The following is a 22,285-nucleotide window of genomic DNA, read 5'->3' as shown; positions in this document are numbered from 1 at the left end:
TTGTAGAAAATCCAGGATCTTGGCTAGGTTTGGCTTATCTGGGTTAGGTTGTTCAGGAGCACACCATGTGATGAACGTCTTCCAGATCTTATGGTAAATAGAATTAGTAACCGTTTTGCGGCTCTTTTGTAATGTTTTAATTACCCTCTTTGATAGTCCTCTAGTTCTCAAAATTGAGAATTCAGAAGCCAGGCATTTAGGTGTAGCCTCTCGGGATCTGGATGCAGTATTGGCCCCTGGTAGAGAAGGTCTTTGACCGGTGGAAGTGCTATTGGCCCATCTATCTTTAGACTGATGAGGGCCCCGAACCAACCTCTTTTGGGCCAAAGTGGAGCCACTAGGATCACCTTGAGTTTTTCTGCCCTTATTTTCTGCAGGACTTTTGGTAGGACTGGCAATGGCGGGAAAGCGTATGCTAGCGTGAATGTCCATGGCTGGACCAATGCGTCCACAGCTAACCCCGGATTCATCGGATCTAGCGAGAAGAACTGGTCTACCTTTGTGTTCTGGCTGTTTGCGAACAAGTCCACTTCTGGCTGACCCCATCTTTTGACTAGTATCTGAAAGACTTCTGGGTTTAGGCTCCATTCCCCTGGATGGACCTCTGTTCTGCTCAAGAAGTCGGCTTGTACGTTTATCTCCCCTTTTATATGTAGGGCGGATATGGAGAGAACATGTTCTTCGGCCCACGAAAATATTCTTGCTGATATTGTCTTTAGATCTTCGTGTCTTGTACTTCCCTGGTGGCGAAGGTGGGCAACTGTTGTCATGTTGTCTGAGTATATTTTTATGTGGGAATTTTGTACAAGAATTACCGCTGTTTTGAGGACTTCTTCCACTGCCTTTAGCTCTTTGAAATTTGAGGATTTTTGTGCTATTTCGGCTGACCAGGATCCCTGGAATATGTGCTGGTCTACCGTGGCTCCCCAACCTTTTCCACTGGCATCTACTGTTATGGTCACTGCTGGGACCTGCAACCAGGGAACTCCTCTTATTAGGTTCTCTTTTTGTAGCCACCATGTTAATGAGGACTTTACATACGGTGGTATCCGGATCTTTTTGTCTAGAGAACCTGGGGATCCGTCCCAGCTTGACAGAATAAATGTCTGAAGTATCCTGGTGTGGGCTTGAGCCCATGCCACCATCTGGATGCAAGATGTCATGGTACCTAGAACCGACATGGCCCATCTTAGAGATACACACTTCTTGTCCCGTAATGTTCTTATCTTTGATGTAAGCAGGGACCGTTTTTGCTCGGGTAAGAAAGAGGTTTGTCTGTGGGAGTCTAATAAGACCCCTAAAAAGATCTTTGTTGTGGACGGAACCATATCTGATTTTTTGGGGTTTATCACCCAACCCAGGGATGACAGGATCTGGACTGTTGTCTGAAGGTGTTCCTGTAGAATTGGAACCGTGGGGCCCACTACCAAGAGGTCGTCGAGGTATGGGATTATGCATATCTGCCGACTTCTGATGTACGCCATCACCTCGGACATGACCTTTGTAAAGATCCTTGGAGCTGCTGATAGTCCGAATGGGAGGACATTGAACTGGAAGTGGTCTATAACTTCTCCGCTGGTGACTGCAAACCTTAGGAATTTCCGATAGGTTGGATGGACTGGGACGTGGTAATATGCGTCCTGTAAATCGATGGTTGCCATGACGAAGTCTTGCCCTATTAAGGGTACTGTTGATCTGATGGACTCCATTCTGAATCTTCTGTAGGTTACATATTGATTCAGCGGTTTCAGATTGATTATCATCCGATGGGTTCCGTTTGGTTTCCTTATCAGAAATAGGCTGGAATAATGGCCCTTGTTTCTTTCGTCTTTTGGGACTGGGGAGATCACATTGTTGATTAAGAGATCTTCTATCCCAGTTATCAGGGTGGACTGTAGCTTTGGTGTTGATAACGTTGTAGTTTTCATTCTTTTTTGGGGGTATGATGTAAACTCTATTTTCATCCCCTCTTTGACCAATTTTAAGGTCCACTGATCCACCCCGATCTTTTGCCAGACTGGGAGGAAGTTCGAAATCCGACCCCCCACTATGACGGCGTCATTGCTTTCTCTGGTTTTGGGGTTGTGAAAGAAAAAGATTCCTGTCTTTCCCTCCTTTCGGATAGCTCCAGCGACCTGTTTTACCCTTCCCTCTGTATTGAGGGGTATGCCCCTGCTGAGCGCGGAAGGGTCTTTTCCTAGGGTTTCTAGGTTCAGGTAAGGTCTTTTTCTTGTCTGAAGCCTTTTCCAAAAGATCATCCAAGGCTGGTCCAAACATATACTTTCCTTCAAAAGGAATGGAACACAGCCTCATCTTGGAAGTCATATCCCCAGACCAGGATCTTAGCCAGAGTGCACGCCTTACTGAGTTTGACAGTGCGGATGATCTCGCCGTCACTCTCACGGATTCTGCAGAAGCATCTGCTAAAAAGCCTGTTGCTTTCTGGAAGATAGGCAAGGAGGCCAGAATATCTTCTCTTGGAGTACCTGAGGACAAGTGCTCCTCTAGCTGTCCCAGCCAGCGATGCATCGATCTAGCAACGCAAGTGGATACTGAATTGATGCTCAGTAAAGATGCTGACGTCTCCCACGACTACCTTAGTAGTCCGTCCATCTTGCGTTCCAGAGGGTCTCTCAGTTGGGAGGCATCCTCGAATGGTAGCGTGGTCTTTTTGGCTACTCTGGCAATCTGGACGTCAACTTTTGGGACTTCTGACCAGCATGACGCTGTTTCGGCATCTACAGGAAATCTGTCTTTAATTTCTGCTGGAGTAGTCAGCTTCTTTTCTGGGGATTCCCACTCGTCCAGAACTAAATCTCGGATGTTTTGGTGAATAGGAAACACCTGACGCTTCCTAGAACGAAGTCCTCCAAACATCTCCTCTTGCACCGAGTGGGCCGTCTTTTCTTCCTCAACCTCCATAGTTTTCCTTACAGCCGTAAGGAGTTCTTCCATATCAGATGAAGAGAAGTAGTATCTTTCTTGCTGGACAGTCTCAGAGTCCAGGGATAATTCACCCTCCTCTGGGGGTTCGTCCGATGTCTCTCCCTGAGAGTCCTCCTGCTCTTCCTCCTGTGGATTAAGTTTTCTTTTCTTAGCCTCAGGAGGGGCACTAGGAGATGGTGTAGGTTGGGAAAGAGTGGCTAGAGATGTTTTAATCTCCTGCTGGATTAAGGTTTTAATCTCTTCTATCAGGGATGGCCGTTCCTCGCTGACAATTTTGTCTGTGCATTCTTTGCACAAAGATTTTTTATATGAAGAGGACAGCTTCTTCATACAGACTGCGCATTTGCGGGTCATTTTTGTTTTGCTTCCTGATGTGGGTTCCTTGTCCCCCTAAAAAGGAAGGGGAGAAGGAATCATAAGACTACAACCCACATCAGGGAATGGACACCCGGGGCCAGATTACTCACTGGGGCCGGGATGGTGCTGTGTTCTGCAGGTGCAGAGCGCGAGGAAGCAGACATCTCCATAGTCTTCACCACACAGTGGTCCTACCTGCGATGTCTTCCTGTCCAGGGCCTGAATATATAGGCGACCGGACGTAGCACCTGTCCTCCTGCATGAGGACCTCCTCCTCCGGTGTCCGGAAGTACGTGGGGGGAGGACGCCGACGTCTTCCCTGCTATCTGCCTAGCGTTCCTGGCTGGAACGCACGAGGAACTTCCTGATTCAAAGAAGCCGGCCGGCGTCTGACGTCATATCCGGCCGCCGGCTTCAGACCGGAAGTACCTACACGCGCGCGTGTACGGAGGAGGAGAAGGGCTGGAGAGCTCCGAGAGGCCTCCAGCCGAAGAACGCCCCAGACCTTACCCGCAGGTGCGGAATGGCGGCGGAGAGTCCCGAGTCGGAGGAGACGGGAGCAGCGACAGGGAATGGACGTAAGTCTGATCCCAGCTGCCCGGCCAGATTGTCTGTATACCCCCCGGTGACCGCTGCCGGCACAGTGCACCTGGGATGACCTCTTCATCCCTAGTAGGGACAGGAAAGAACACTGAAGGGAGGATGAGGGAGGGGTTATTTAACCTCTTGTCATTTCCTGTCCCTATTAGGAAAGGGGTAACATCCTCCAGGTGTGCTGTCGTGGGGGGTTACTAGAGAAAGATACTTTAGAAAAGTGAGGGTAGTTATAAAATTGTTGGCCTGTCTTCAGTGCGCTTCCTTCAAACCATATCATATGTAATTACTTTCAATCAAACAAGAGCCCAACAAAGGCTGTTGAATAGATTAAAATGCTACAGACCAACCAGGTTGTAATTGTAAATATATACCGCGAGGGTAACTCTAGAAAAAAGGAGGAAGACAACTTGTTTTGTATACATAAATGCAAGAATAAGCCTCCGATGTAAGCAGCCTTTTAAGATACAGGCATTCAAGGGAGAGACATACACATACACATAAACCTGGTCATATTCCAAACGTCACCGCTGCAAGAATGTGATTGCACTAGTATTGAGGACATGCTTGTTTATTGGTAGATTAGATGTCCGTGATCAATCACTGTACATATGAGAGACATACATTCACATATAAATAAATAATATGCACCTGAATTAAAATAACAGTGATATTATTGCGCTAATATCAGGAATACAATTGTCCATAAAAGGATATATTGTTTGTGAACACTCACATTCGATGATGCTGTTTTGGGAGCAAGGCAAAAAAATGGACACAGTGATAGAACGCTCAACCAGAGGCTCAACCGAAACTTCTGGTAGACCGTGTGTGGGAGCAAATGGCGTGTTCTCAGAAAAGAAAGATCTATGGGAAATAGCCTTGTTAAATCAATATTTAACCCCTTCATGACCTTGGGATTTTCCGTTTTTCCGTGTTCGTTTTTCACTCCCCTCCTTCCCAGAGCCATAACTTTTTTATTTTTCCATCAATTTGGCCATGTGAGGGCTTATTTTTTGCAGGACAAGTTGTACTTTTGAACGACATCATTGGTTTTACCATGTCGTGTACTAGAAAACCGGAAAAAAATTCCAAGTGCGGTGAAATTGCAAAAAAAAGTGTAGTCCCACACTTGTTTTTTGTTTGGCTTTTTTGCTAGGTTCACTAAATGCTAAAACTGACCTGCCATTATGATTCTCCAGGTCAGTACTAGTTCATAAACACCTAACATGACTAGGTTATTTTTTACCTAAGTGGTGAAAAAAAAATCCAAACTTTGCTTAAAAAAAAAAAAAAAAAAAAAAAAAGCGCCATTTTCCGATACTCGTAGCATCTCCATTTTTCATGATCTGGGGTCGGTTGAGGGCTTATTTTTTGAATGCCAAGCTGGCATATTTAATGATACCATTTTGGTGCAGATACGTTCTTTTGATCGCCCATTATTACATTTTAATGCAATGTCGTCGACCAAAAAAAACTAATTCTTGCGTTTCTAATTTTTTTCTCGCTATGCCATTTAGCGATCAGGTTAATGCTTTTTTTTGTTGATAGATCGGGCGATTCTGAACGCGGCGATACCAAATATGTGTAGGTTTGTTTTTTTTATTGATTTATTTTGAATGGGGCGAAAGGGGGGTGATTTAAACTTTTATATTTTTTTATTTTTTTCACATTTTTTTAACTTTTTTTTATTTTTGCCATGCTTCAATAGCCTCCATGGGAAGCTAGAAGCAGGCACAGCACGATCGGCTCTGCTACATAGCAGCGATCTGTTGTTCGCTGCTATGTAGCAGAAAATCAGGTGTGCTGTGAGCACTGACCACAGGGTGGCGCTCACAGCTGCTGGGGATCGGTAACCATAAAGGTCTCAATGACCTCTATGGTTACTATTCTGCAGCATCGCCGACCAGGCTCCGATCATGTGACGGGGTCGGCGATGCCATCATTTCCGGCCGCCCGGCCGGATGCGGTAGTTAAATGCCGCTGTCTGCATTTGACAGCGGCATTTAACTAGTTAATAGAATCGCGATCTGCCCGCTCCTATTACGGGCACATGTCAGCTGTTCAAAACAGCTGACATGTCCCGGCTTTGATGCGGACTCACCGCTGGAGCCCGCATCAAAGCGGGGCTTCTGACCTCAGACGTACTATCCCGTCCGAGGTCAGAAAGGGGTTAAAACATGAGTGCAATCCGAAAAGACTGATTGTCCAAAAAAAAACTGGCAGGTGGTTTTGGAATTTCCATTATTCAACAAGACTGGGATAGTATGTTTTTAAATTTCTCTAAGAAAAATGTTTAATTCCTTATTCAGAAAAAAAGGAGGAGATATCGTACGTAGAACGAATCATACTATCAGAGGCCTCTTTAATAGACTTCAACCATTTAAACAAATGGAAGAAGTCTCAAATATTTCCAATAATATTGTGCAACTAGTGTTGAGCATTCCGATGCTGCAAGTATCGGGTATCGGCCGATACTTGCTGTATCGGAATTTCCGATACCGAGATCCGATATTTTTGTGATATCGGGTATCGGTATCGAAACAACATTAATGTAAAAATGTGTAAAAGAAAGAATTAAAATAAAAAATATCGCTATACTCACCTGTCCGACGCAGCCTGGACCTCAGCGAAGGAACCGGCAGCGTTGTTTGTTTAAAATTCGCGCTTTTACTTGGTTACGTGAATTCCCGGCTTGTGATTGGTCAGGGCGGCCATGTTGCCGGGACGCGGACCAATCACAGCAAGCCGTGACGAAATTACGTCACGGCTTGCTGTGATTGGTCCGCGTCCCGGCAACATGGCCGCCATTAACCAATCACAAGCTGTGATGTCACGGGAGGCTGGACTTGCGCACTTTTTAAAAAACGCGCGTGTCCAGCCTCCAGTGACGTCCCGGCTTGTGATTGGTCAGGGCGGCCATGTTGCCGGGACGCGGACCAATCACAGCAAGCCGTGACGAAATTACGTCACGGCTTGCTGTGATTGGTCCGCGTCCCGGCAACATGGCCGCCATTAACCAATCACAAGCCGTGACGTCACGGGAGGCTGGACTTGCGCACTTTTTAAAAAACGCGCGTGTCCAGCCTCCAGTGACGTCCCGGCTTGTGATTGGTCAGGGCGGCCATGTTGCCGGGACGCGGACCAATCACAGCAAGCCGTGACGAAATTACGTCACGGCTTGCTGTGATTGGTCCGCGTCCCGGCAACATGGCCGCCATTAACCAATCACAAGCCGTGACGTCACGGGAGGCTGGACTTGCGCACTTTTTAAAAAACGCGCGTGTCCAGCCTCCAGTGACGTCCCGGCTTGTGATTGGTCAGGGCGGCCATGTTGCCGGGACGCGGACCAATCACAGCAAGCCGTGACGAAATTACGTCACGGCTTGCTGTGATTGGTCCGCGTCCCGGCAACATGGCCGCCATTAACCAATCACAAGCCGTGACGTCACGGGAGGCTGGACTTGCGCACTTTTTAAAAAACGCGCGTGTCCAGCCTCCAGTGACGTCCCGGCTTGTGATTGGTCAGGGCGGCCATGTTGCCGGGACGCGGACCAATCACAGCAAGCCGTGACGTAATTTCGTCACGGCTTGCTGTGATTGGTCCGCGTCCCGGCAACATGGCCGCCCTGACCAATCACAAGCCGGGAATTCACGTAACCAAGTAAAAGCGCGAATTTTAAACAAACAACGCTGCCGGTTCCCTCGCTGAGGTCCCGGCTGCGTCGGACAGGTGAGTATAGCGATATTTTTTATTTTAATTCTTTCTTTTACACATTTATATGGTTCCCAGGGCCTGAAGGAGAGTTTCCTCTCCTTCAGACCCTGGGAACCATCAGGAATACCGTCCGATACTTGAGTCCCATTGACTTGTATTGGTATCGGGTATCGGTATCGGATTGGATCCGATACTTTGCCGGTATCGGCTGATACTTTCCGATACCGATACTTTCAAGTATCGGACGGTATCGCTCAACACTATGTGCAACACATCAAAAATAAGGAAAATGAACTTTTTGATAAAAAAAGTGAATAATTTAGTAAAGATACGTTCCATTTGAAGCACATTTCCTAAATAATACATTTTGCAATGACGATCTGGGCATAGCAGTCAAATTCGTTACATTGAATGAATGCTGGATCTCTATGGACAAATAATGCAGTTTTGAGGATTTTTCTCTGTGTGACAATTACCGTAAGGAGGCCCCTCTAGAATCTGATGAATTATCAGTCCCTCTAATATCTGGATCTTGCTTTAACTTCTTGCCTTTGTCTCCCATTATGGCAGTGTCAAAAAAATTGGAAGCTAACCATATTAGCACTGACCATCAAAATAAACATAAAAATAACAACAAAAAATCCATAAAACCTAATGGACTCAACAAATGTATTATTTTTTAGGGTTGTGATTCCATTCTCTCAGAGGAGATCCCTGATGACAATATCTGTGGAGCACCCAATACAGACCACAGCATGTCAATTTCTCTTGCTAGTCTCCCCATCAATAGAATGTATTGAACATGCGGATTCACCTGCGTTCAATAGATGGAAGCGCTTTGGATGCAAGGAACATGTGCTGTGTCCAAAGCTCTGCTAGTTCTGGGTCGTGGGCGCCCGGCCTTAGGTTATATGTGCACGTTCAGAATTTGCAGCTGAAAGTTCTGGTGCAAATCCTGATGTGTTGGCAGGGAAAATGCTGCATAAAATACACTTGTTTTTGCCTCGTTTTTGATATTCATTTTTTTGGCATATTTTTCCCCTCTAATTAGTATGGGTGAAAAAAACTGCAATAGTTAGCATGCTGTAAAATTGAATCTGCTGCATATCTGCTAGTAAATAATAAGTGACATATGCATTCACTTTGCTGGGACAGCAAAACACTGCATATTTTCTGTGCCAAACGTGCACTGAAAAAAATGCATCAAACATGCAATATGTGCACATGGTCATAAACAAAATTTGCACCACATTTTTTTCTCTTCCACCACAAATGTATCAAGGTCTACTGCAAAGTTAGAATATAGCTAGAAATGAGCACATTGATATGTGGGACTATGGTCCAGCATTTAGTTCAGTGGTACCTAGCAGCTACACGGGAGGCCTGCAAAACTCTTACATGACGTAACTTGTAGGGGCGGCATTGGTCTCTGCTCGCTCATTCTTTACTTACAATGTGCAATGACAGTGCGCTCTGTTGCCGTATCATCACTTCTCACCAGAGCCAGTAAGAGAGTGCATTGTCACTGTGCACTGAGAAGAACAGTGCGGAATGATAGGAATCTACTGAGTGCCCATCAGAATTGACAACAGACATCTGCTTCGTAGAGCAGTGACCATCCAAGCCCTGAAATGAAGGTGACTCATGACGCTTTATTTCAGGGAATGGGCAAAGGCTGTGGCATTGACCTCAGCCTCTGCCCCTTGATGGTGATTGATTTGGGTATCCCAACATGCGCTGGGATTCTCTAATGAGGCTTCATCAAAGATGAAGTAATATAAAAAATAAAGCAGTTAGATAGTGTAGTTAAGGAAGGATAGGGAAGTTTAAATTAAAGTACCGGTATATTAGAAAAAAAGATCTGCCTTCACAATCCAATTTTCTTTCCCTCACTGAGCAGCCACAATTAGATAGCAATCCCAAGTAGGCCTCTTGTTCTCTCACTGATCTATCTAACCATCCTTCGCATCTTTGCTATGTTCGTTAGCACACTATCGGAGAGCAGCAATGTCTGACAATGAGGTGCTGTAGAAAGTTTGTTTGAGGGTATGTGTCCACGTTCAGGATTGCATGAGGATTTGGTCAGGATTTTACATCAGTATTTGTAAGCCAAAACCAGGAGTGGAACAATCAGAGGAAAAGTATAATAGAAACACATGCACCACTTCTGTATTTATCACCCACTCCTGGTTTTGGCTTACAAATACTGATGGAAAATCCTGACCAAATCCTGATGCAATCCTGAACGTGGAAACATACCCATATAGTTGGGAACATCTTAGAATGGAGCCTGCATAGTGCCATGCTTTCGTCATCCACCACAGGCAATCTTTGACCCCAACAAAACCTCTGTACCTGTAAGCAGATTACTGGGATGCAGCACACAGACAAGGACACGGCGGAAGTAACCAACTAGTCATTGTCTTAACAAGGATAAAGGTATGGACAGGAACTGAAATTCAGCCCTGGCATTTGAAATCACACAGGCCCATGTTGTCCCCGTCCCCGTGAACCAAATGGGATATATTACTAATATTACCCTGGATGGAGGAAAGGAAGATATTCTACAAGACCAATATTTCTAATGATACTCGTGGCCTGCTGGGGAAAGTGACTGAGTCAGCAACTTTGTGCTCCATCACAACTCTTAACAGTATGGTGTCTTGAGAACACCGATTCTGTTAACAACGTAGCAGACAAGGCAGCCCATGACCAGACAGGCCCTTCTGGCATTTGCCAGAACTGATACCATAAAATCACATTTTATTCAGATTAATTAAAACAAGATTCCAAAAAAACTAAACACCAGACAAAAAAAGATACCGCTGCACCAAGAAATACACTAATGACAGGCCAGGGGGTAGGGGATCCCTATTATGTCCTATCCACCCCTATCTGATCCCTACCTGTCTGCGGAGGTTGGCACCCTCTTGAATGCAATATGGCGCCCCCGCTCCTCGACGGCTCACCCTTGTATCCCTAAAAAAACCCTAGTGTATACACCAACGGGGATACCTAAATCAGAAATACCTATCCTTGCATCACATATATACACTAAGGTACTTAACCTAAAACCGACTAAGGGGAAAATGTAGACACTGTTATGATCCGGTGGTAGGATCTCCGAACTGACCTGACACATATAACCAGAATAGTAGGACAAGTTCTGGGGATGTGGAAGCTATACTGACCGCAATCCAGATCCTATCCACACACACTAAAGGCAGCCGTGGAGCGTTACCTGAAAACCTAGACGCCTCTTCACAGCCTGAGAAACTGGCTACCCCTAGAGAGAAAGCAAAGACCTCACTTGCCTCAGATAAATAACCCCAAAGTTTTAGATAGCCCCCCACAAATAATAACGGTGAGTTAAGGGGAAAATACAAACGTAGAAATGAAAACAGGATTAGCAAATGAGGCCCGCTAACACTAGATAGACAGAAAATAGATAGGAGTCTGTGCGGTCAGTACAAAAACTATCAAAAATTAACCACGCAGAGAATACAAGAACCCCCACACCGACTCACGATGTGAGGGGCGCACTCTGCACCCCAGAACTAACCAGCAAGCGAAAAATCACATAAAAGCAAGCTGGACTGAACTCATCATATACTGAGAAACGTTTTCAAGGAAATAATGAGCAAAATGAACAAGCAAACTTATCTTTTCCAGCAGGAGACTGGTCACAAGGAATATTCAGGAGAGTTCAGAAACAGGACTGAATACACTGACAGCAGGCAACAAGTGAAGGTCCAGCTGAATTAAATAGGCCCAGCATAGCAGGAAATGAAGCAGCTGAACCCAGCCAAGACCAGCCATATCGTTAAAGGCCACCAGAGGGAGCTCAAGAACAAACTCACACAGTATCACTCATGACCACAGGAGGGAGCCCGAGAATGGAATTCACAACAGTACCCCCCCTTGAGGAGGGGTCACCGAACCCTCACCAGAGCTCCCAGGCCAATCAGGACGAGCCGAATGAAAAGCACGAACCAAATCGGCCGCATGGACATCGGAGGCGACAACCCAGGAATTATCCTCCTGACCATAGCCCTTCCATTTCACCAAGTACTGAAGCTTCCGTCTCGAAATACGAGAATCCAAGATCTTCTCCACCACATACTCCAACTCCCCCTCGACCAAGACCGGAGCAGGAGGATCAACAGAAGGGACCACAGGCACCACATATCTCCGCAACAATGACCTATGGAACACATTATGAATGGCAAACGATGTTGGGAGGTCCAAACGAAATGACACAGGGTTGAGGACTTCCAAAATCTTATAAGGACCGATGAAACGAGGCTTGAACTTAGGAGAGGAAACCTTCATCGGGACATAACGAGAAGACAACCATACCAAATCCCCCACACGAAGTCGGGGACCCACACAGCGACGGCGGTTAGCAAAGCGCTGAGCCTTCTCTTGGGACGTCAAATTGTCCACCCCATGGTTCCAAATCTGCTGTAACTTATCCACCACAGAATCCACCCCAGGACAGTCAGAGGGCTCAACCTGACCCGAGGAAAAACGAGGATGAAAACCAGAATTGCAAAAGAAAGGTGAAACCAAAGTAGCAGAACTAGCCCGATTATTGAGGGTGAACTCAGCCAAAGGCAAAAAAGTCACCCAATCATCCTGATCAGCAGAAACAAAACATTTCAAATAAGTTTCCAAGGTCTGATTAGTTCGTTCGGTTTGACCATTCATCTGAGGATGGAAGGCCGACGAAAAAGATAATTCAATGCCCATCTTAGCACAAAAGGACCGCCAAAATCTGGACACAAACTGGGATCCTCTGTCAGACACAATGTTCTCCGGAATACCATGTAAACGAACCACATTCTGAAAAAACAGTGGAACCAAATCGGAGGAGGAAGGTAGCTTAGGCAAGGGTACCAAATGGACCATTTTAGAAAAACGATCACAAACCACCCAGATGACAGACATCCTCTGAGAGACAGGAAGATCCGAAATAAAATCAATGGAAATATGCATCCAAGGCCTCTTCGGGACAGGCAAAGGCAAAAGCAATCCACTGGCACGAGAACAGCAAGGCTTGGCCCGAGCACAAATCCCACAGGACTGCACAAAGGAACGCACATCCCGCAACAAGGAAGGCCACCAAAAGGACCTTGCCACCAAATCCCTGGTACCAAAAATCCCAGGATGACCCGCCAACACCGAAAAATGAACCTCGGAAATAACTCTACTGGTCCATCTGTCCGGGACAAACAGTCTCTCCGGTGGACAACGGTCAGGTCTATTGGCCTGAAACTCCTGCAACACCCGTCGCAGATCAGGAGAGATGGCAGACAAAATCACCCCCTCTTTGAGGACACCAGTTGGTTCAGAAACTTCCAGGGAGTCAGGTACAAAACTCCTAGAAAGGGCATCAGCCTTCACATTTTTCGAACCCGGAAAATATGAAACCACGAAATTGAAACGAGAGAAAAACAGCGACCATCGAGCCTGTCTCGGATTCAACCGTTTGGCAGACTCGAGATAAGTCAAATTCTTGTGATCTGTCAAGACCACCACACGATGCTTGGCTCCCTCAAGCCAATGTCGCCACTCCTCAAATGCCCACTTCATTGCCAACAACTCTCGATTACCAACATCATAATTCCGCTCGGCAGGCGAAAACTTCCTTGAAAAGAAAGCACATGGTCTCATCACAGAGCCATCAGAGCTTCTCTGCGACAAGACAGCCCCTGCTCCAATCTCAGAAGCATCAACCTCGACCTGGAAAGGAAGAGAGACATCGGGCTGGCGCAAGACAGGAGCCGAAGAAAATCGACGTTTCAGCTCCTGAAAGGCCTCCACGGCCGCAGGAGACCAATTCGTCACATCAGAACCCTTCTTGGTCAAATCCGTCAAAGGCTTAACCACACTAGAAAAATTAGTGATAAAGCGACGGTAAAAATTAGCAACACCCAAGAACTTCTGAAGACTCTTCACAGATGTAGGTTGAGTCCAGTCATGAATAGCCTGGACCTTGACTGGATCCATCTCGATAGTAGAAGGAGAAAAAATAAAGCCCAAAAAGGAAACCTTCTGGACTCCGAAGAGACATTTAGAGCCCTTCACAAACAAGGCATTGGCACGCAGGACCTGAAATACCATCCTGACCTGCTTCACATGAGACTCCCAATCATCAGAAAAGACCAAAATATCATCCAGGTACACAATCATAAATCTATCCAGATACTCTCGGAAGATGTCGTGCATGAAGGACTGAAACACAGAGGGGGCATTAGAAAGCCCAAAAGGCATCACCAAGTACCCAAAATGGCCTTCGGGCGTATTAAATGCTGTTTTCCATTCATCGCCCTGCTTTATGCGCACAAGATTATACGCTCCTCGAAGATCTATCTTGGTGAACCAACTGGCCCCCCTAATCCGGGCAAACAGATCGGACAACAGTGGCAAGGGGTACTGAAATTTGACCGTGATGTTATTTAGAAGGCGATAATCAATACAGGGTCTCAGAGAACCATCCTTCTTGGCCACAAAAAAGAACCCCGCACCCAAAGGGGACGAGGACGGGCGAATATGCCCCTTCTCCAAGGACTCCTTTATATAACTCCGCATAGCGGCATGTTCTGGTACAGATAAATTAAAAAGTCGTCCCTTAGGGAACTTACTACTAGGAATCAGATTTATAGCACAATCACAATCCCTATGAGGAGGTAGGGCACTGGATTTGGGCTTATCAAATACATCCTGGTAGTCCGACAAAAATTCAGGGACTTCAGAAGGAGTAGAAGAAGCAATTGACACCAAAGGAGCATCGCCATGAATTCCCTGGCAACCCCAACTTGACACAGACATTGCTTTCCAATCCAGGACTGGGTTATGAGCCTGCAGCCATGGCAGACCCAACACGACAACATCATGCAAATTATGTAGCACCAGAAAGCGAATCACCTCCTGATGTGCAGGAGCCATGCACATGGTCACTTGAGTCCAGTACTGAGGTTTATTCTTGGCCAATGGTGTAGCATCAATTCCCTTTAGTGGAATAGGGAATTGTAAAGGCTCCAAGATAAAACCACAGCGCCTGGCAAATGACAAATCCATCAAATTCAGGGCAGCACCTGAATCCACAAAAGCCATAACTGGGTAGGATGACAGAGAGCAAATCAAAGTAACAGACAAAATGAATTTAGGTTGTACAGTACCAATGGTGACAGACTTGGCAAACCTTTTTGTGCGCTTAGAACACTCTGAGATAACATGAGCAGAATCACCACAGTAAAAGCACAACCCATTCTGATGTCTGTGGTTTTGCCGTTCAACTCTGGTCAGAATCCTGTCACACTGCATAGGCTCAGGTTTCTGCTCAGAAAATACCGCCAGATGGTGCACAGGTTTGCGCTCCCGCAAACGCCGATCAATCTGAATGGCCAAAGACATTGACTCATTCAGACCCGCAGGCGTTGGGAACCCCACCATAACATCTTTAAGGGCTTCAGAAAGACCCTTTCTGAAAATCACCGCCAGGGCACACTCATTCCATTGAGTGAGCACAGACCACTTCCTAATCTTCTGGCAATAAATCTCTGCTTCATCCTGACCCTGAGAGAGAGCCAGCAAAACCTTCTCTGCTTGGTCTACCAGATTTGGTTCCTCATAAAGCACTCCCAGCGCCCGAAAAAACGCATCCACATTTAGCAGTGCAGGATCTCCTGCCGCCAGAGAGAATGCCCAATCTTGAGGGTCACCACGTAACAAAGAAATAACAATTTTAACTTGCTGAACAGAATCACCAGATGAGCGAGGTCTCAGAGAAAGGAATAACTTACAATTATTCTTAAAGTTCAAAAACCTAGATCTATCTCCGGAGAACAGCTCAGGAATTGGTATTTTAGGCTCTGACATAGGACTGCAGACTACATAATCCTGAATGCCCTGTACCCTTGCAGTGAGATGATCCACACTAGAAGACAGACTCTGAATGTCCATATCTGCAACTGCATTCAGAACCACCCAGAGATTAAGGGGAGGAGAGAGGCTAAACACAGTGCAGAGAAAAAAAAAAAAAGAATGACCTTAGAATTTCTCTTCTCCCTCTTCTGCTGCATTAACACTTTGTGGCCTGCTGTACTGTTATGATCCGGTGGTAGGATCTCCGAACTGACCTGACACATATAACCAGAATAGTTGGACAAGTTCTGGGGATGTGGAAGCTATACTGACCGCAATCCTGATCCTATCCACACACACTAAAGGCAGCCGTGGAGCGTTACCTGAAAACCTAGACGCCTCTTCACAGCCTGAGAAACTGGCTACCCCTAGAGAGAAAGCAAAGACCTCACTTGCCTCAGATAAATAACCCCAAAGTTTTAGATAGCCCCCCACAAATAATAACGGTGAGTTAAGGGGAAAATACAAACGTAGAAATGAAAACAGGATTAGCAAATGAGGCCCGCTAACACTAGATAGACAGAAAATAGATAGGAGTCTGTGCGGTCAGAACAAAAACTATCAAAAATTAACCACGCAGAGAATACAAGAACCCCCACACCGACTCACGATGTGAGGGGCGCACTCTGCACCCCAGAATTAACCAGCAAGCGAAAAATCACATAAAAGCAAGCTGGACTGAACTCATCATATACTGAGAAACGTTTTCAAGGAAATAATGAGCAAAATGAACAAGCAAACTTATCTTCTCCAGCAGGAGACTGGTCACAAGGAATATTCAGGAGAGTTCAGAAACAGGACTGAATACACCGACAGCAGGCAACAAGTGAAGGTCCAGCTGAATTAAATAGGCCCAGCATAGCAGGAAATGAAGCAGCTGAACCCAGCCAAGACCAGCCATATCGCCAAAGGCCACCAGAGGGAGCCCAAGAACAAACTCACACAGTATCACTCATGACCACAGGAGGGAGCCCAAGAACGGAATTCACAACAAGACACGCCGTAACCAATGGTGCAGTAAATCAAACAATAAAGCCCCTATATGGCCATATCTTAACCAAAAAAGTCCCTAGGATGATCCCTGCCTACCAGCGGAGGTTGGCACCCTCTTGATCGCAATATGGCGCCCCCGCTAGCTTAGATGAGAATAAACACACAATTACACTTGCAACTGGAATCCTCTGTTATCCAGCTACTTTTTTAGTAGGTGCAACATTCACTACAATAAGAACACCACTAAAATGGTTCTCAAATATGGTTCACTTGGATTCGGGTGCTAAAAGGGGTCACCCGTACTTCCTACTAGGCCATAAGTCCTTCTAACAAGTTCAAATAATGCTCTATGGGTCATCCTCACACTGGCAGTCCCATCTGCTGCACAGCTCCAGACCGAAACCTGCTCCTTACGTCAGCACTAGAAGCAACAGCCTGATCTACCCACACCTCATAATTACCACAGAGATGTCCACTTCCGGATTGGGGCTTGCACCCAGTCTTCAGTGCATGACCTGCGACGGTCGTCTATCGAGCAAAGACAGATGACAGTTGAACCTTGGATGTTGACCGATGTAGTCTGGTCCACGGGCCTTGACTGGGGACGGGCTAGGCCTCAGGTCTTGATCTGCGTAGCTTGAGTTTTGACTGGCAACATCCATACGTCACTCACGACGCCTGGTTAGTCTAGGCCTACAAGCACATACCAGTGAAATGGCCTCGGCGTTCCTCTTGGCACACGTCCTGATCATTTGACTTCCTGGCCCCAAATATGTTCCCGCCTTGTCACTACAGCCTTTTATATGGGGTAGCTGTGAAACAAACGTCACCTAACCCGATGCTCTTCTTAGACCCGTCCTTTCCGCAACACTTCCCTTATACTTTAATTATGTAGGATTCTGTTTGAAAACAGTAGGTGGATGTCTTAGTTCACAAATGGTGGACAGTGCTGGGGAATCTTATCTTGCATGGCACACCCATCACACACAAAAAAGCCCCATGTCTACACAACATATTTACATGACCCCTATAAAGAAACAATATGGACATTTACCCATTACAGGGCAGTTGCCTCTTGCACTAGGTTAATTGGACCTGTGGAACGGCAGTACAGTGCCCATATTATTATTTAAGTGGCAGTCATAAAAGGGTTATGACACCTGAAACAGTATGAACTCAGTATGCCATAATAGTAATAGAGTTCAAGGATATATAAAGGGTGGTGATAATGCTCCTCTGGGGACCTCCTTAGATCCTTTTATGATTGGCCACCATCGGGTGATAATGACATTTGTAATAGATGTTTATTTTTGTTTAATGCGTTTGCAGCATTGTATTGGAGGAGGTGGATACATGCCTGAAGGAAATCCTAAGCAGTGTGGAGACTTTGCATCTTATGATTGGGATGGTAGTGGAAAACATGCAGGTTGGAGTTCAAGCAAAGCAATAACTGAAGCAGCCGTCCTTCTTTTTTATCGTTAGTTTAATTATATGTTTCATCAAATATAAGTTGCAACTCTGAAATTTACAAATGTAGTGCAAAATAATTCCTGGAAATTGTATTAAATATTCAAAACAAAAAAAATTGCATAACCATGTACATCACCATATGGAATCAATGGAGTTCTAAAAATAAATAATAATAATTATAATAATCATGATTTCAGAGTGAATAAAGATTTACACTTACATCAATAAAAACAATATTTCTGCAAGTAAGGTATCTTTCATCCTTCTGATTTTTACACACTGTACGTGCGCATGTTATATTTTATGGAACTAATCACAAGAACTGGAAGATCTGGAGCATTTGGACCAGAGCATTTATCCAATCTGCAACAAGCAGCCTAATTAGTGATACATCATTGGAATCAGAGTCACTGCCATTACATCATGCTGCTCTCAGCTGGGGTAGCAATAACTTGGTGACAAATTTCCTTTAAAAAAAACACTGGCACCCCTCTACACTGCGTACTCAGCCAGGGAGCGGCACCACAATAAAAGTTTGGCATCACAATCACAGCATCGCACTGCCTGAAACACCCAGAGACTGCAGTGGAGGAGTCCCCCATCGAGTGGGGTGAGGAGAGCATTAGTTTATTTTTATGATTTAAACAGGCACAGTTGGACTTTATTATTACTAAAAAAAAGTGGTATATTGAGAGTCATTAGAAATTGGAAGTGGAGGTGCAGCGCCCCAGAGTCCTGGTCGTTGCAGTACTGCCGCTCCGTCACTAAGGGGAGTGATGGTAAGTCTGATGGCACTTAAGGAGTTCACCTGACCAGGTATCACAGTCACACATTACACTTCACACTCCGGCCACCAGGGGGAGCAAAGGGTTCTATGTATTAGGCCACTCCTCACACTTGGGTAAGACTGGGGGCTGGATAGGAGGTTAGGCAGAAAGCTGACTGGGTTTTGCCCAGGCAACACCTAGTGAGAGAAGAGGTTGCTTGGGGAAATTCAGGGGGTTCCTGTCAGGGGTGGAATCCTGACAGATGCCTAGCGAAAAGGACAGATCGTTGCGGAGTGGCGCCTGCACTTCATTGCGGCGGTATCTTAAGAAAGGACAAGAAGCGAGGTTTATTGTGGAGAAGTGAGAAACGAGATCACAGCACAAAGGCGATAGAACCAGTAGGAGTCGTGCCCCGAGATCGGCAACATCCTACTGAGGCGCGTAGCCGGTGGCCGGAACGCCGAGGAAGTATTGGGCTCCACGCATTACTTCAAACCAACGGCAGGACAGTTAATTATAGGTTGGCTGCCTCACCTAAATTACCTAATGAAGACAACGGAGGCAATTGTGGGAGAGGGGCGTCTCTAGGGTCCCAGAATAACTCCAGGCCTACCCCGTCATACGGGTGCGTCCTAGCCATATCATCTGGGGGACGGAGAGAGAAAGAACATCAGAAACAGATACAATAGTTGTGAGGACTATCCCGTGGTGCTCAGCAGGGAAGTACTACAACACCCAGGTGCTAGTAGGTACGCACTGATTTCCACCTGTAAAGGGAACTCTGGATATGCCTTCCGACCGGCCGGTCTCAGCCAGCCCTGTTAGCAGTGCTCTGGATTGCGGATGCCGAAGCCTTCAGTAAAGCGGTAAAGAGACTGCAACCCTGTGTCCTCGTTATTTACTGCGACCTACACCACCACCTAAATCTTTTATTGGGCACCCCTTAGCAGGACCACGGACCGGGTCGGGCCACCGTGACATCCTCTGAACCGATAGACCCGGTACCGAGTACCCCGCTGTCCTGCGTCTGGGGCCGCTCCAGAGGCACACTGTAAAGTCATTATCATAAGAAGGCACACTGGGGGGTGTTATCATAAGGGACACACTGAGAGGTCATTAGCAAAAGGAGGTTCATTGGGGCGTTGCTATCTTAAAGGAGAACAATTATCATATAGATGCATAATAAGGAGTCATTACCATAAGGAGGCATACTGGATTGGGGGTCATTATTATAAGAAGGCATAATGAGGGGGGGGGGCAACATCATAAGAAAGCACACTGGGGTCATCATCAAAATGAGGCATACTAGGAGGCAACTATTATAAGGAAAATAATAGGAAGTAATTATTACAAGGAAACACAAGGGGGAAGTAGTTATTAAAAGGAAGCACAAGGTGGGGACTTTATCAAAAGGAGGCACACAATATCATAAGGAGGCACATGGGAGAGGGTCATCATACAGAAGCACACTGGAGATATAATTATTTTAAAGGCAAAAGAGAGGGGTCATTATCATAAGGAGAAAAGGGGAGGGTATTATGAGGAGGCACATGTGGGAGTGGGGAGTGGTAGGGTCAATATCATAAGGAGGCACATAGGGGTAATTAGAAGGAGGTACGCTGGAGGTTCATTATCATAAGGAGGCACATGGGAGGGAGATCATCATAAGGAGGAAAATTGTGGGTATCATGATCAAATGGAGGCACACTGAGTGGAGGTTTATTATAAGGAGTCACACTGTGGGGGGTATCATTATCATGAAAAGGCATACAGGAGGGGGTCATCAACACAATGGAGGGTCATTATTATAAAAAGGCACATAGGAGGGGGTCGTCATAATGAGACAATGCAAGGTCATTATAAAAATGCACATAGGAGGGGGTCATCATAATGAGACACACTGGAGGGGCATTATCATAAGGAGGCACATAGGAGGGGTCATCATAATGAGGCATTGTTACGAAGGGGCGCCCAGGGGAGGTCATTATCATAAAGAGGCACATGGTAGGGAGTCATCATCCTGAGGAACAGTGGAGTGTCATTATGATAAGGAGGCACACAGGGGGTCATTATAGAGAGGAACATGGGAGGAAGGACATTATGAGAGAATCATATTGGAGGAGAGGTGTCAATATCCAAAGGAGGCATTATGGGGAGAGGGGTCATTATCCAAAGGAAGCACACTGTATCATTATTAAAAGCGGATTAATGGGAAGTCATTGTTATGCCACATTCAGACATTTTGGTCAGAATTTTACCTCAGTATTTGTGAGCCAAAACCAGGAGTGGGACAATCAGAGAAAAAGTAAAATAGAAACACGTCACCACTTCTGTATTTATCACCCACTCCTGGTTTTGGCTTCCAAATACTGAGGTAAAATAGTGACCAAAATATTGTACATGTGAATGTGGCCTTATGAGGAGAAACAAGGAGGCAGTTGAGCACCTTTTACAACCCCCTGTAGTAAGCTATAAGAAGGCACAAGGGGGCATTACAGTAACATTATCATACCTCCCAACCGTCCCGATTTCAGCGTGACAGTCCCGCTTTGGCACCGGGGTCCCGCTGTCCCGCTTCGGGCATTTAAAATCCCGAATTTGCGGCCGCCGGTGAAGCCCCGCCCACTTCCGGGACGTAGAGAGAGCCCGATTAGTACCCGCTGTTCGTTCCGTTCCCTGGGACTGCGTTGTAGCCACGCCCCCTTGAGTTGCCTCACCGCCCGCCTCCGGCTTCCTCCTCAACTATAGACGTGGGCGGACTCTGAGGACAGAGCGGCAGCACCCGGACTGGTTTCTGGCACGAGGGCAGAGTTGTGAGACACTCCGTGTCTGTGTGACCGCGGGAGCAGCGAGCGGATCTCCAGACTGTAAGTGAATGTATGTGTCTCTCCCCCTCTCCATGCAGCGCTGCCCTGCTGCGGTTACAGCAGAGACTCTGACAGCATAGGAGGACTGACAAACTAAACTTGTCTCCCCATGGTGCGCGCACCCCGCTCCCACTCTCCCCCTGGTACCCATCCATCGGATTCTCCACCAACCTGGTGCAGCACCCCTTACATTCTATGGGGGCTGCCACCTGCCTGCGTTACATTCTATGGGGGCTGCCACCTGCCTGCGTTACATTCTATGGGGGCTGCCACCTGCCTGCGTTACATTCTATGGGGGCTGCCACCTGCCTGCGTTACATTCTATGGGGGCTGTGCAGCATTATATTCTATGGGGCTGTGCTGTATTACATTCTATGGGGACTGAGCTGTAATGCTGGATACAGCAGTCAGCGGCGCAGCTGGATGACACCATTCAGCGCCGTGGGAGTGGAAGCTGCCGGCTGCTGCGAGGGAGCGCGGTGAAAGGTGTTTGTGTGTACTGATGGAGAAGGCAATGATGGGGGTGGGGTAACCATGTGTGGCCATTATACTGCACCCAGCATTGTGTGGGGCCATTATACTGTACCCAGCATTGTGTGGCCATTATACTATACCCAGCATCGTGTGGGGCCATTATACTGTAC

The 22,285-nt window shown here is 46.4% G+C and overlaps 1 protein-coding gene across 1 annotated transcript in view; it reads left to right on the top strand.

Moving 5' to 3' along the window:
* The window catches only part of LOC143768446 (intelectin-1-like), a 76,866-nt gene extending 58,847 nt beyond the window's left edge, over window positions 1–18,019 (top strand). Inside the window, exon 7 of the mRNA XM_077257125.1 lies at window positions 17,867–18,019. Within this exon, the coding sequence (XP_077113240.1) occupies window positions 17,867–18,019 (153 nt within the window). The remainder of the gene's footprint in view (window positions 1–17,866) is intronic.
* The last annotated feature ends 4,266 nt before the right edge of the window (window positions 18,020–22,285 follow it).

The sequence above is a fragment of the Ranitomeya variabilis genome, chromosome 4 (genome assembly GCF_051348905.1).
Source record: "Ranitomeya variabilis isolate aRanVar5 chromosome 4, aRanVar5.hap1, whole genome shotgun sequence".
Lineage (NCBI taxonomy): Eukaryota > Metazoa > Chordata > Amphibia > Anura > Dendrobatidae > Ranitomeya > Ranitomeya variabilis.
Note: the sequence above shows the minus strand (reverse complement) of the source record. Positions and strands in the feature narration are given on the sequence as shown.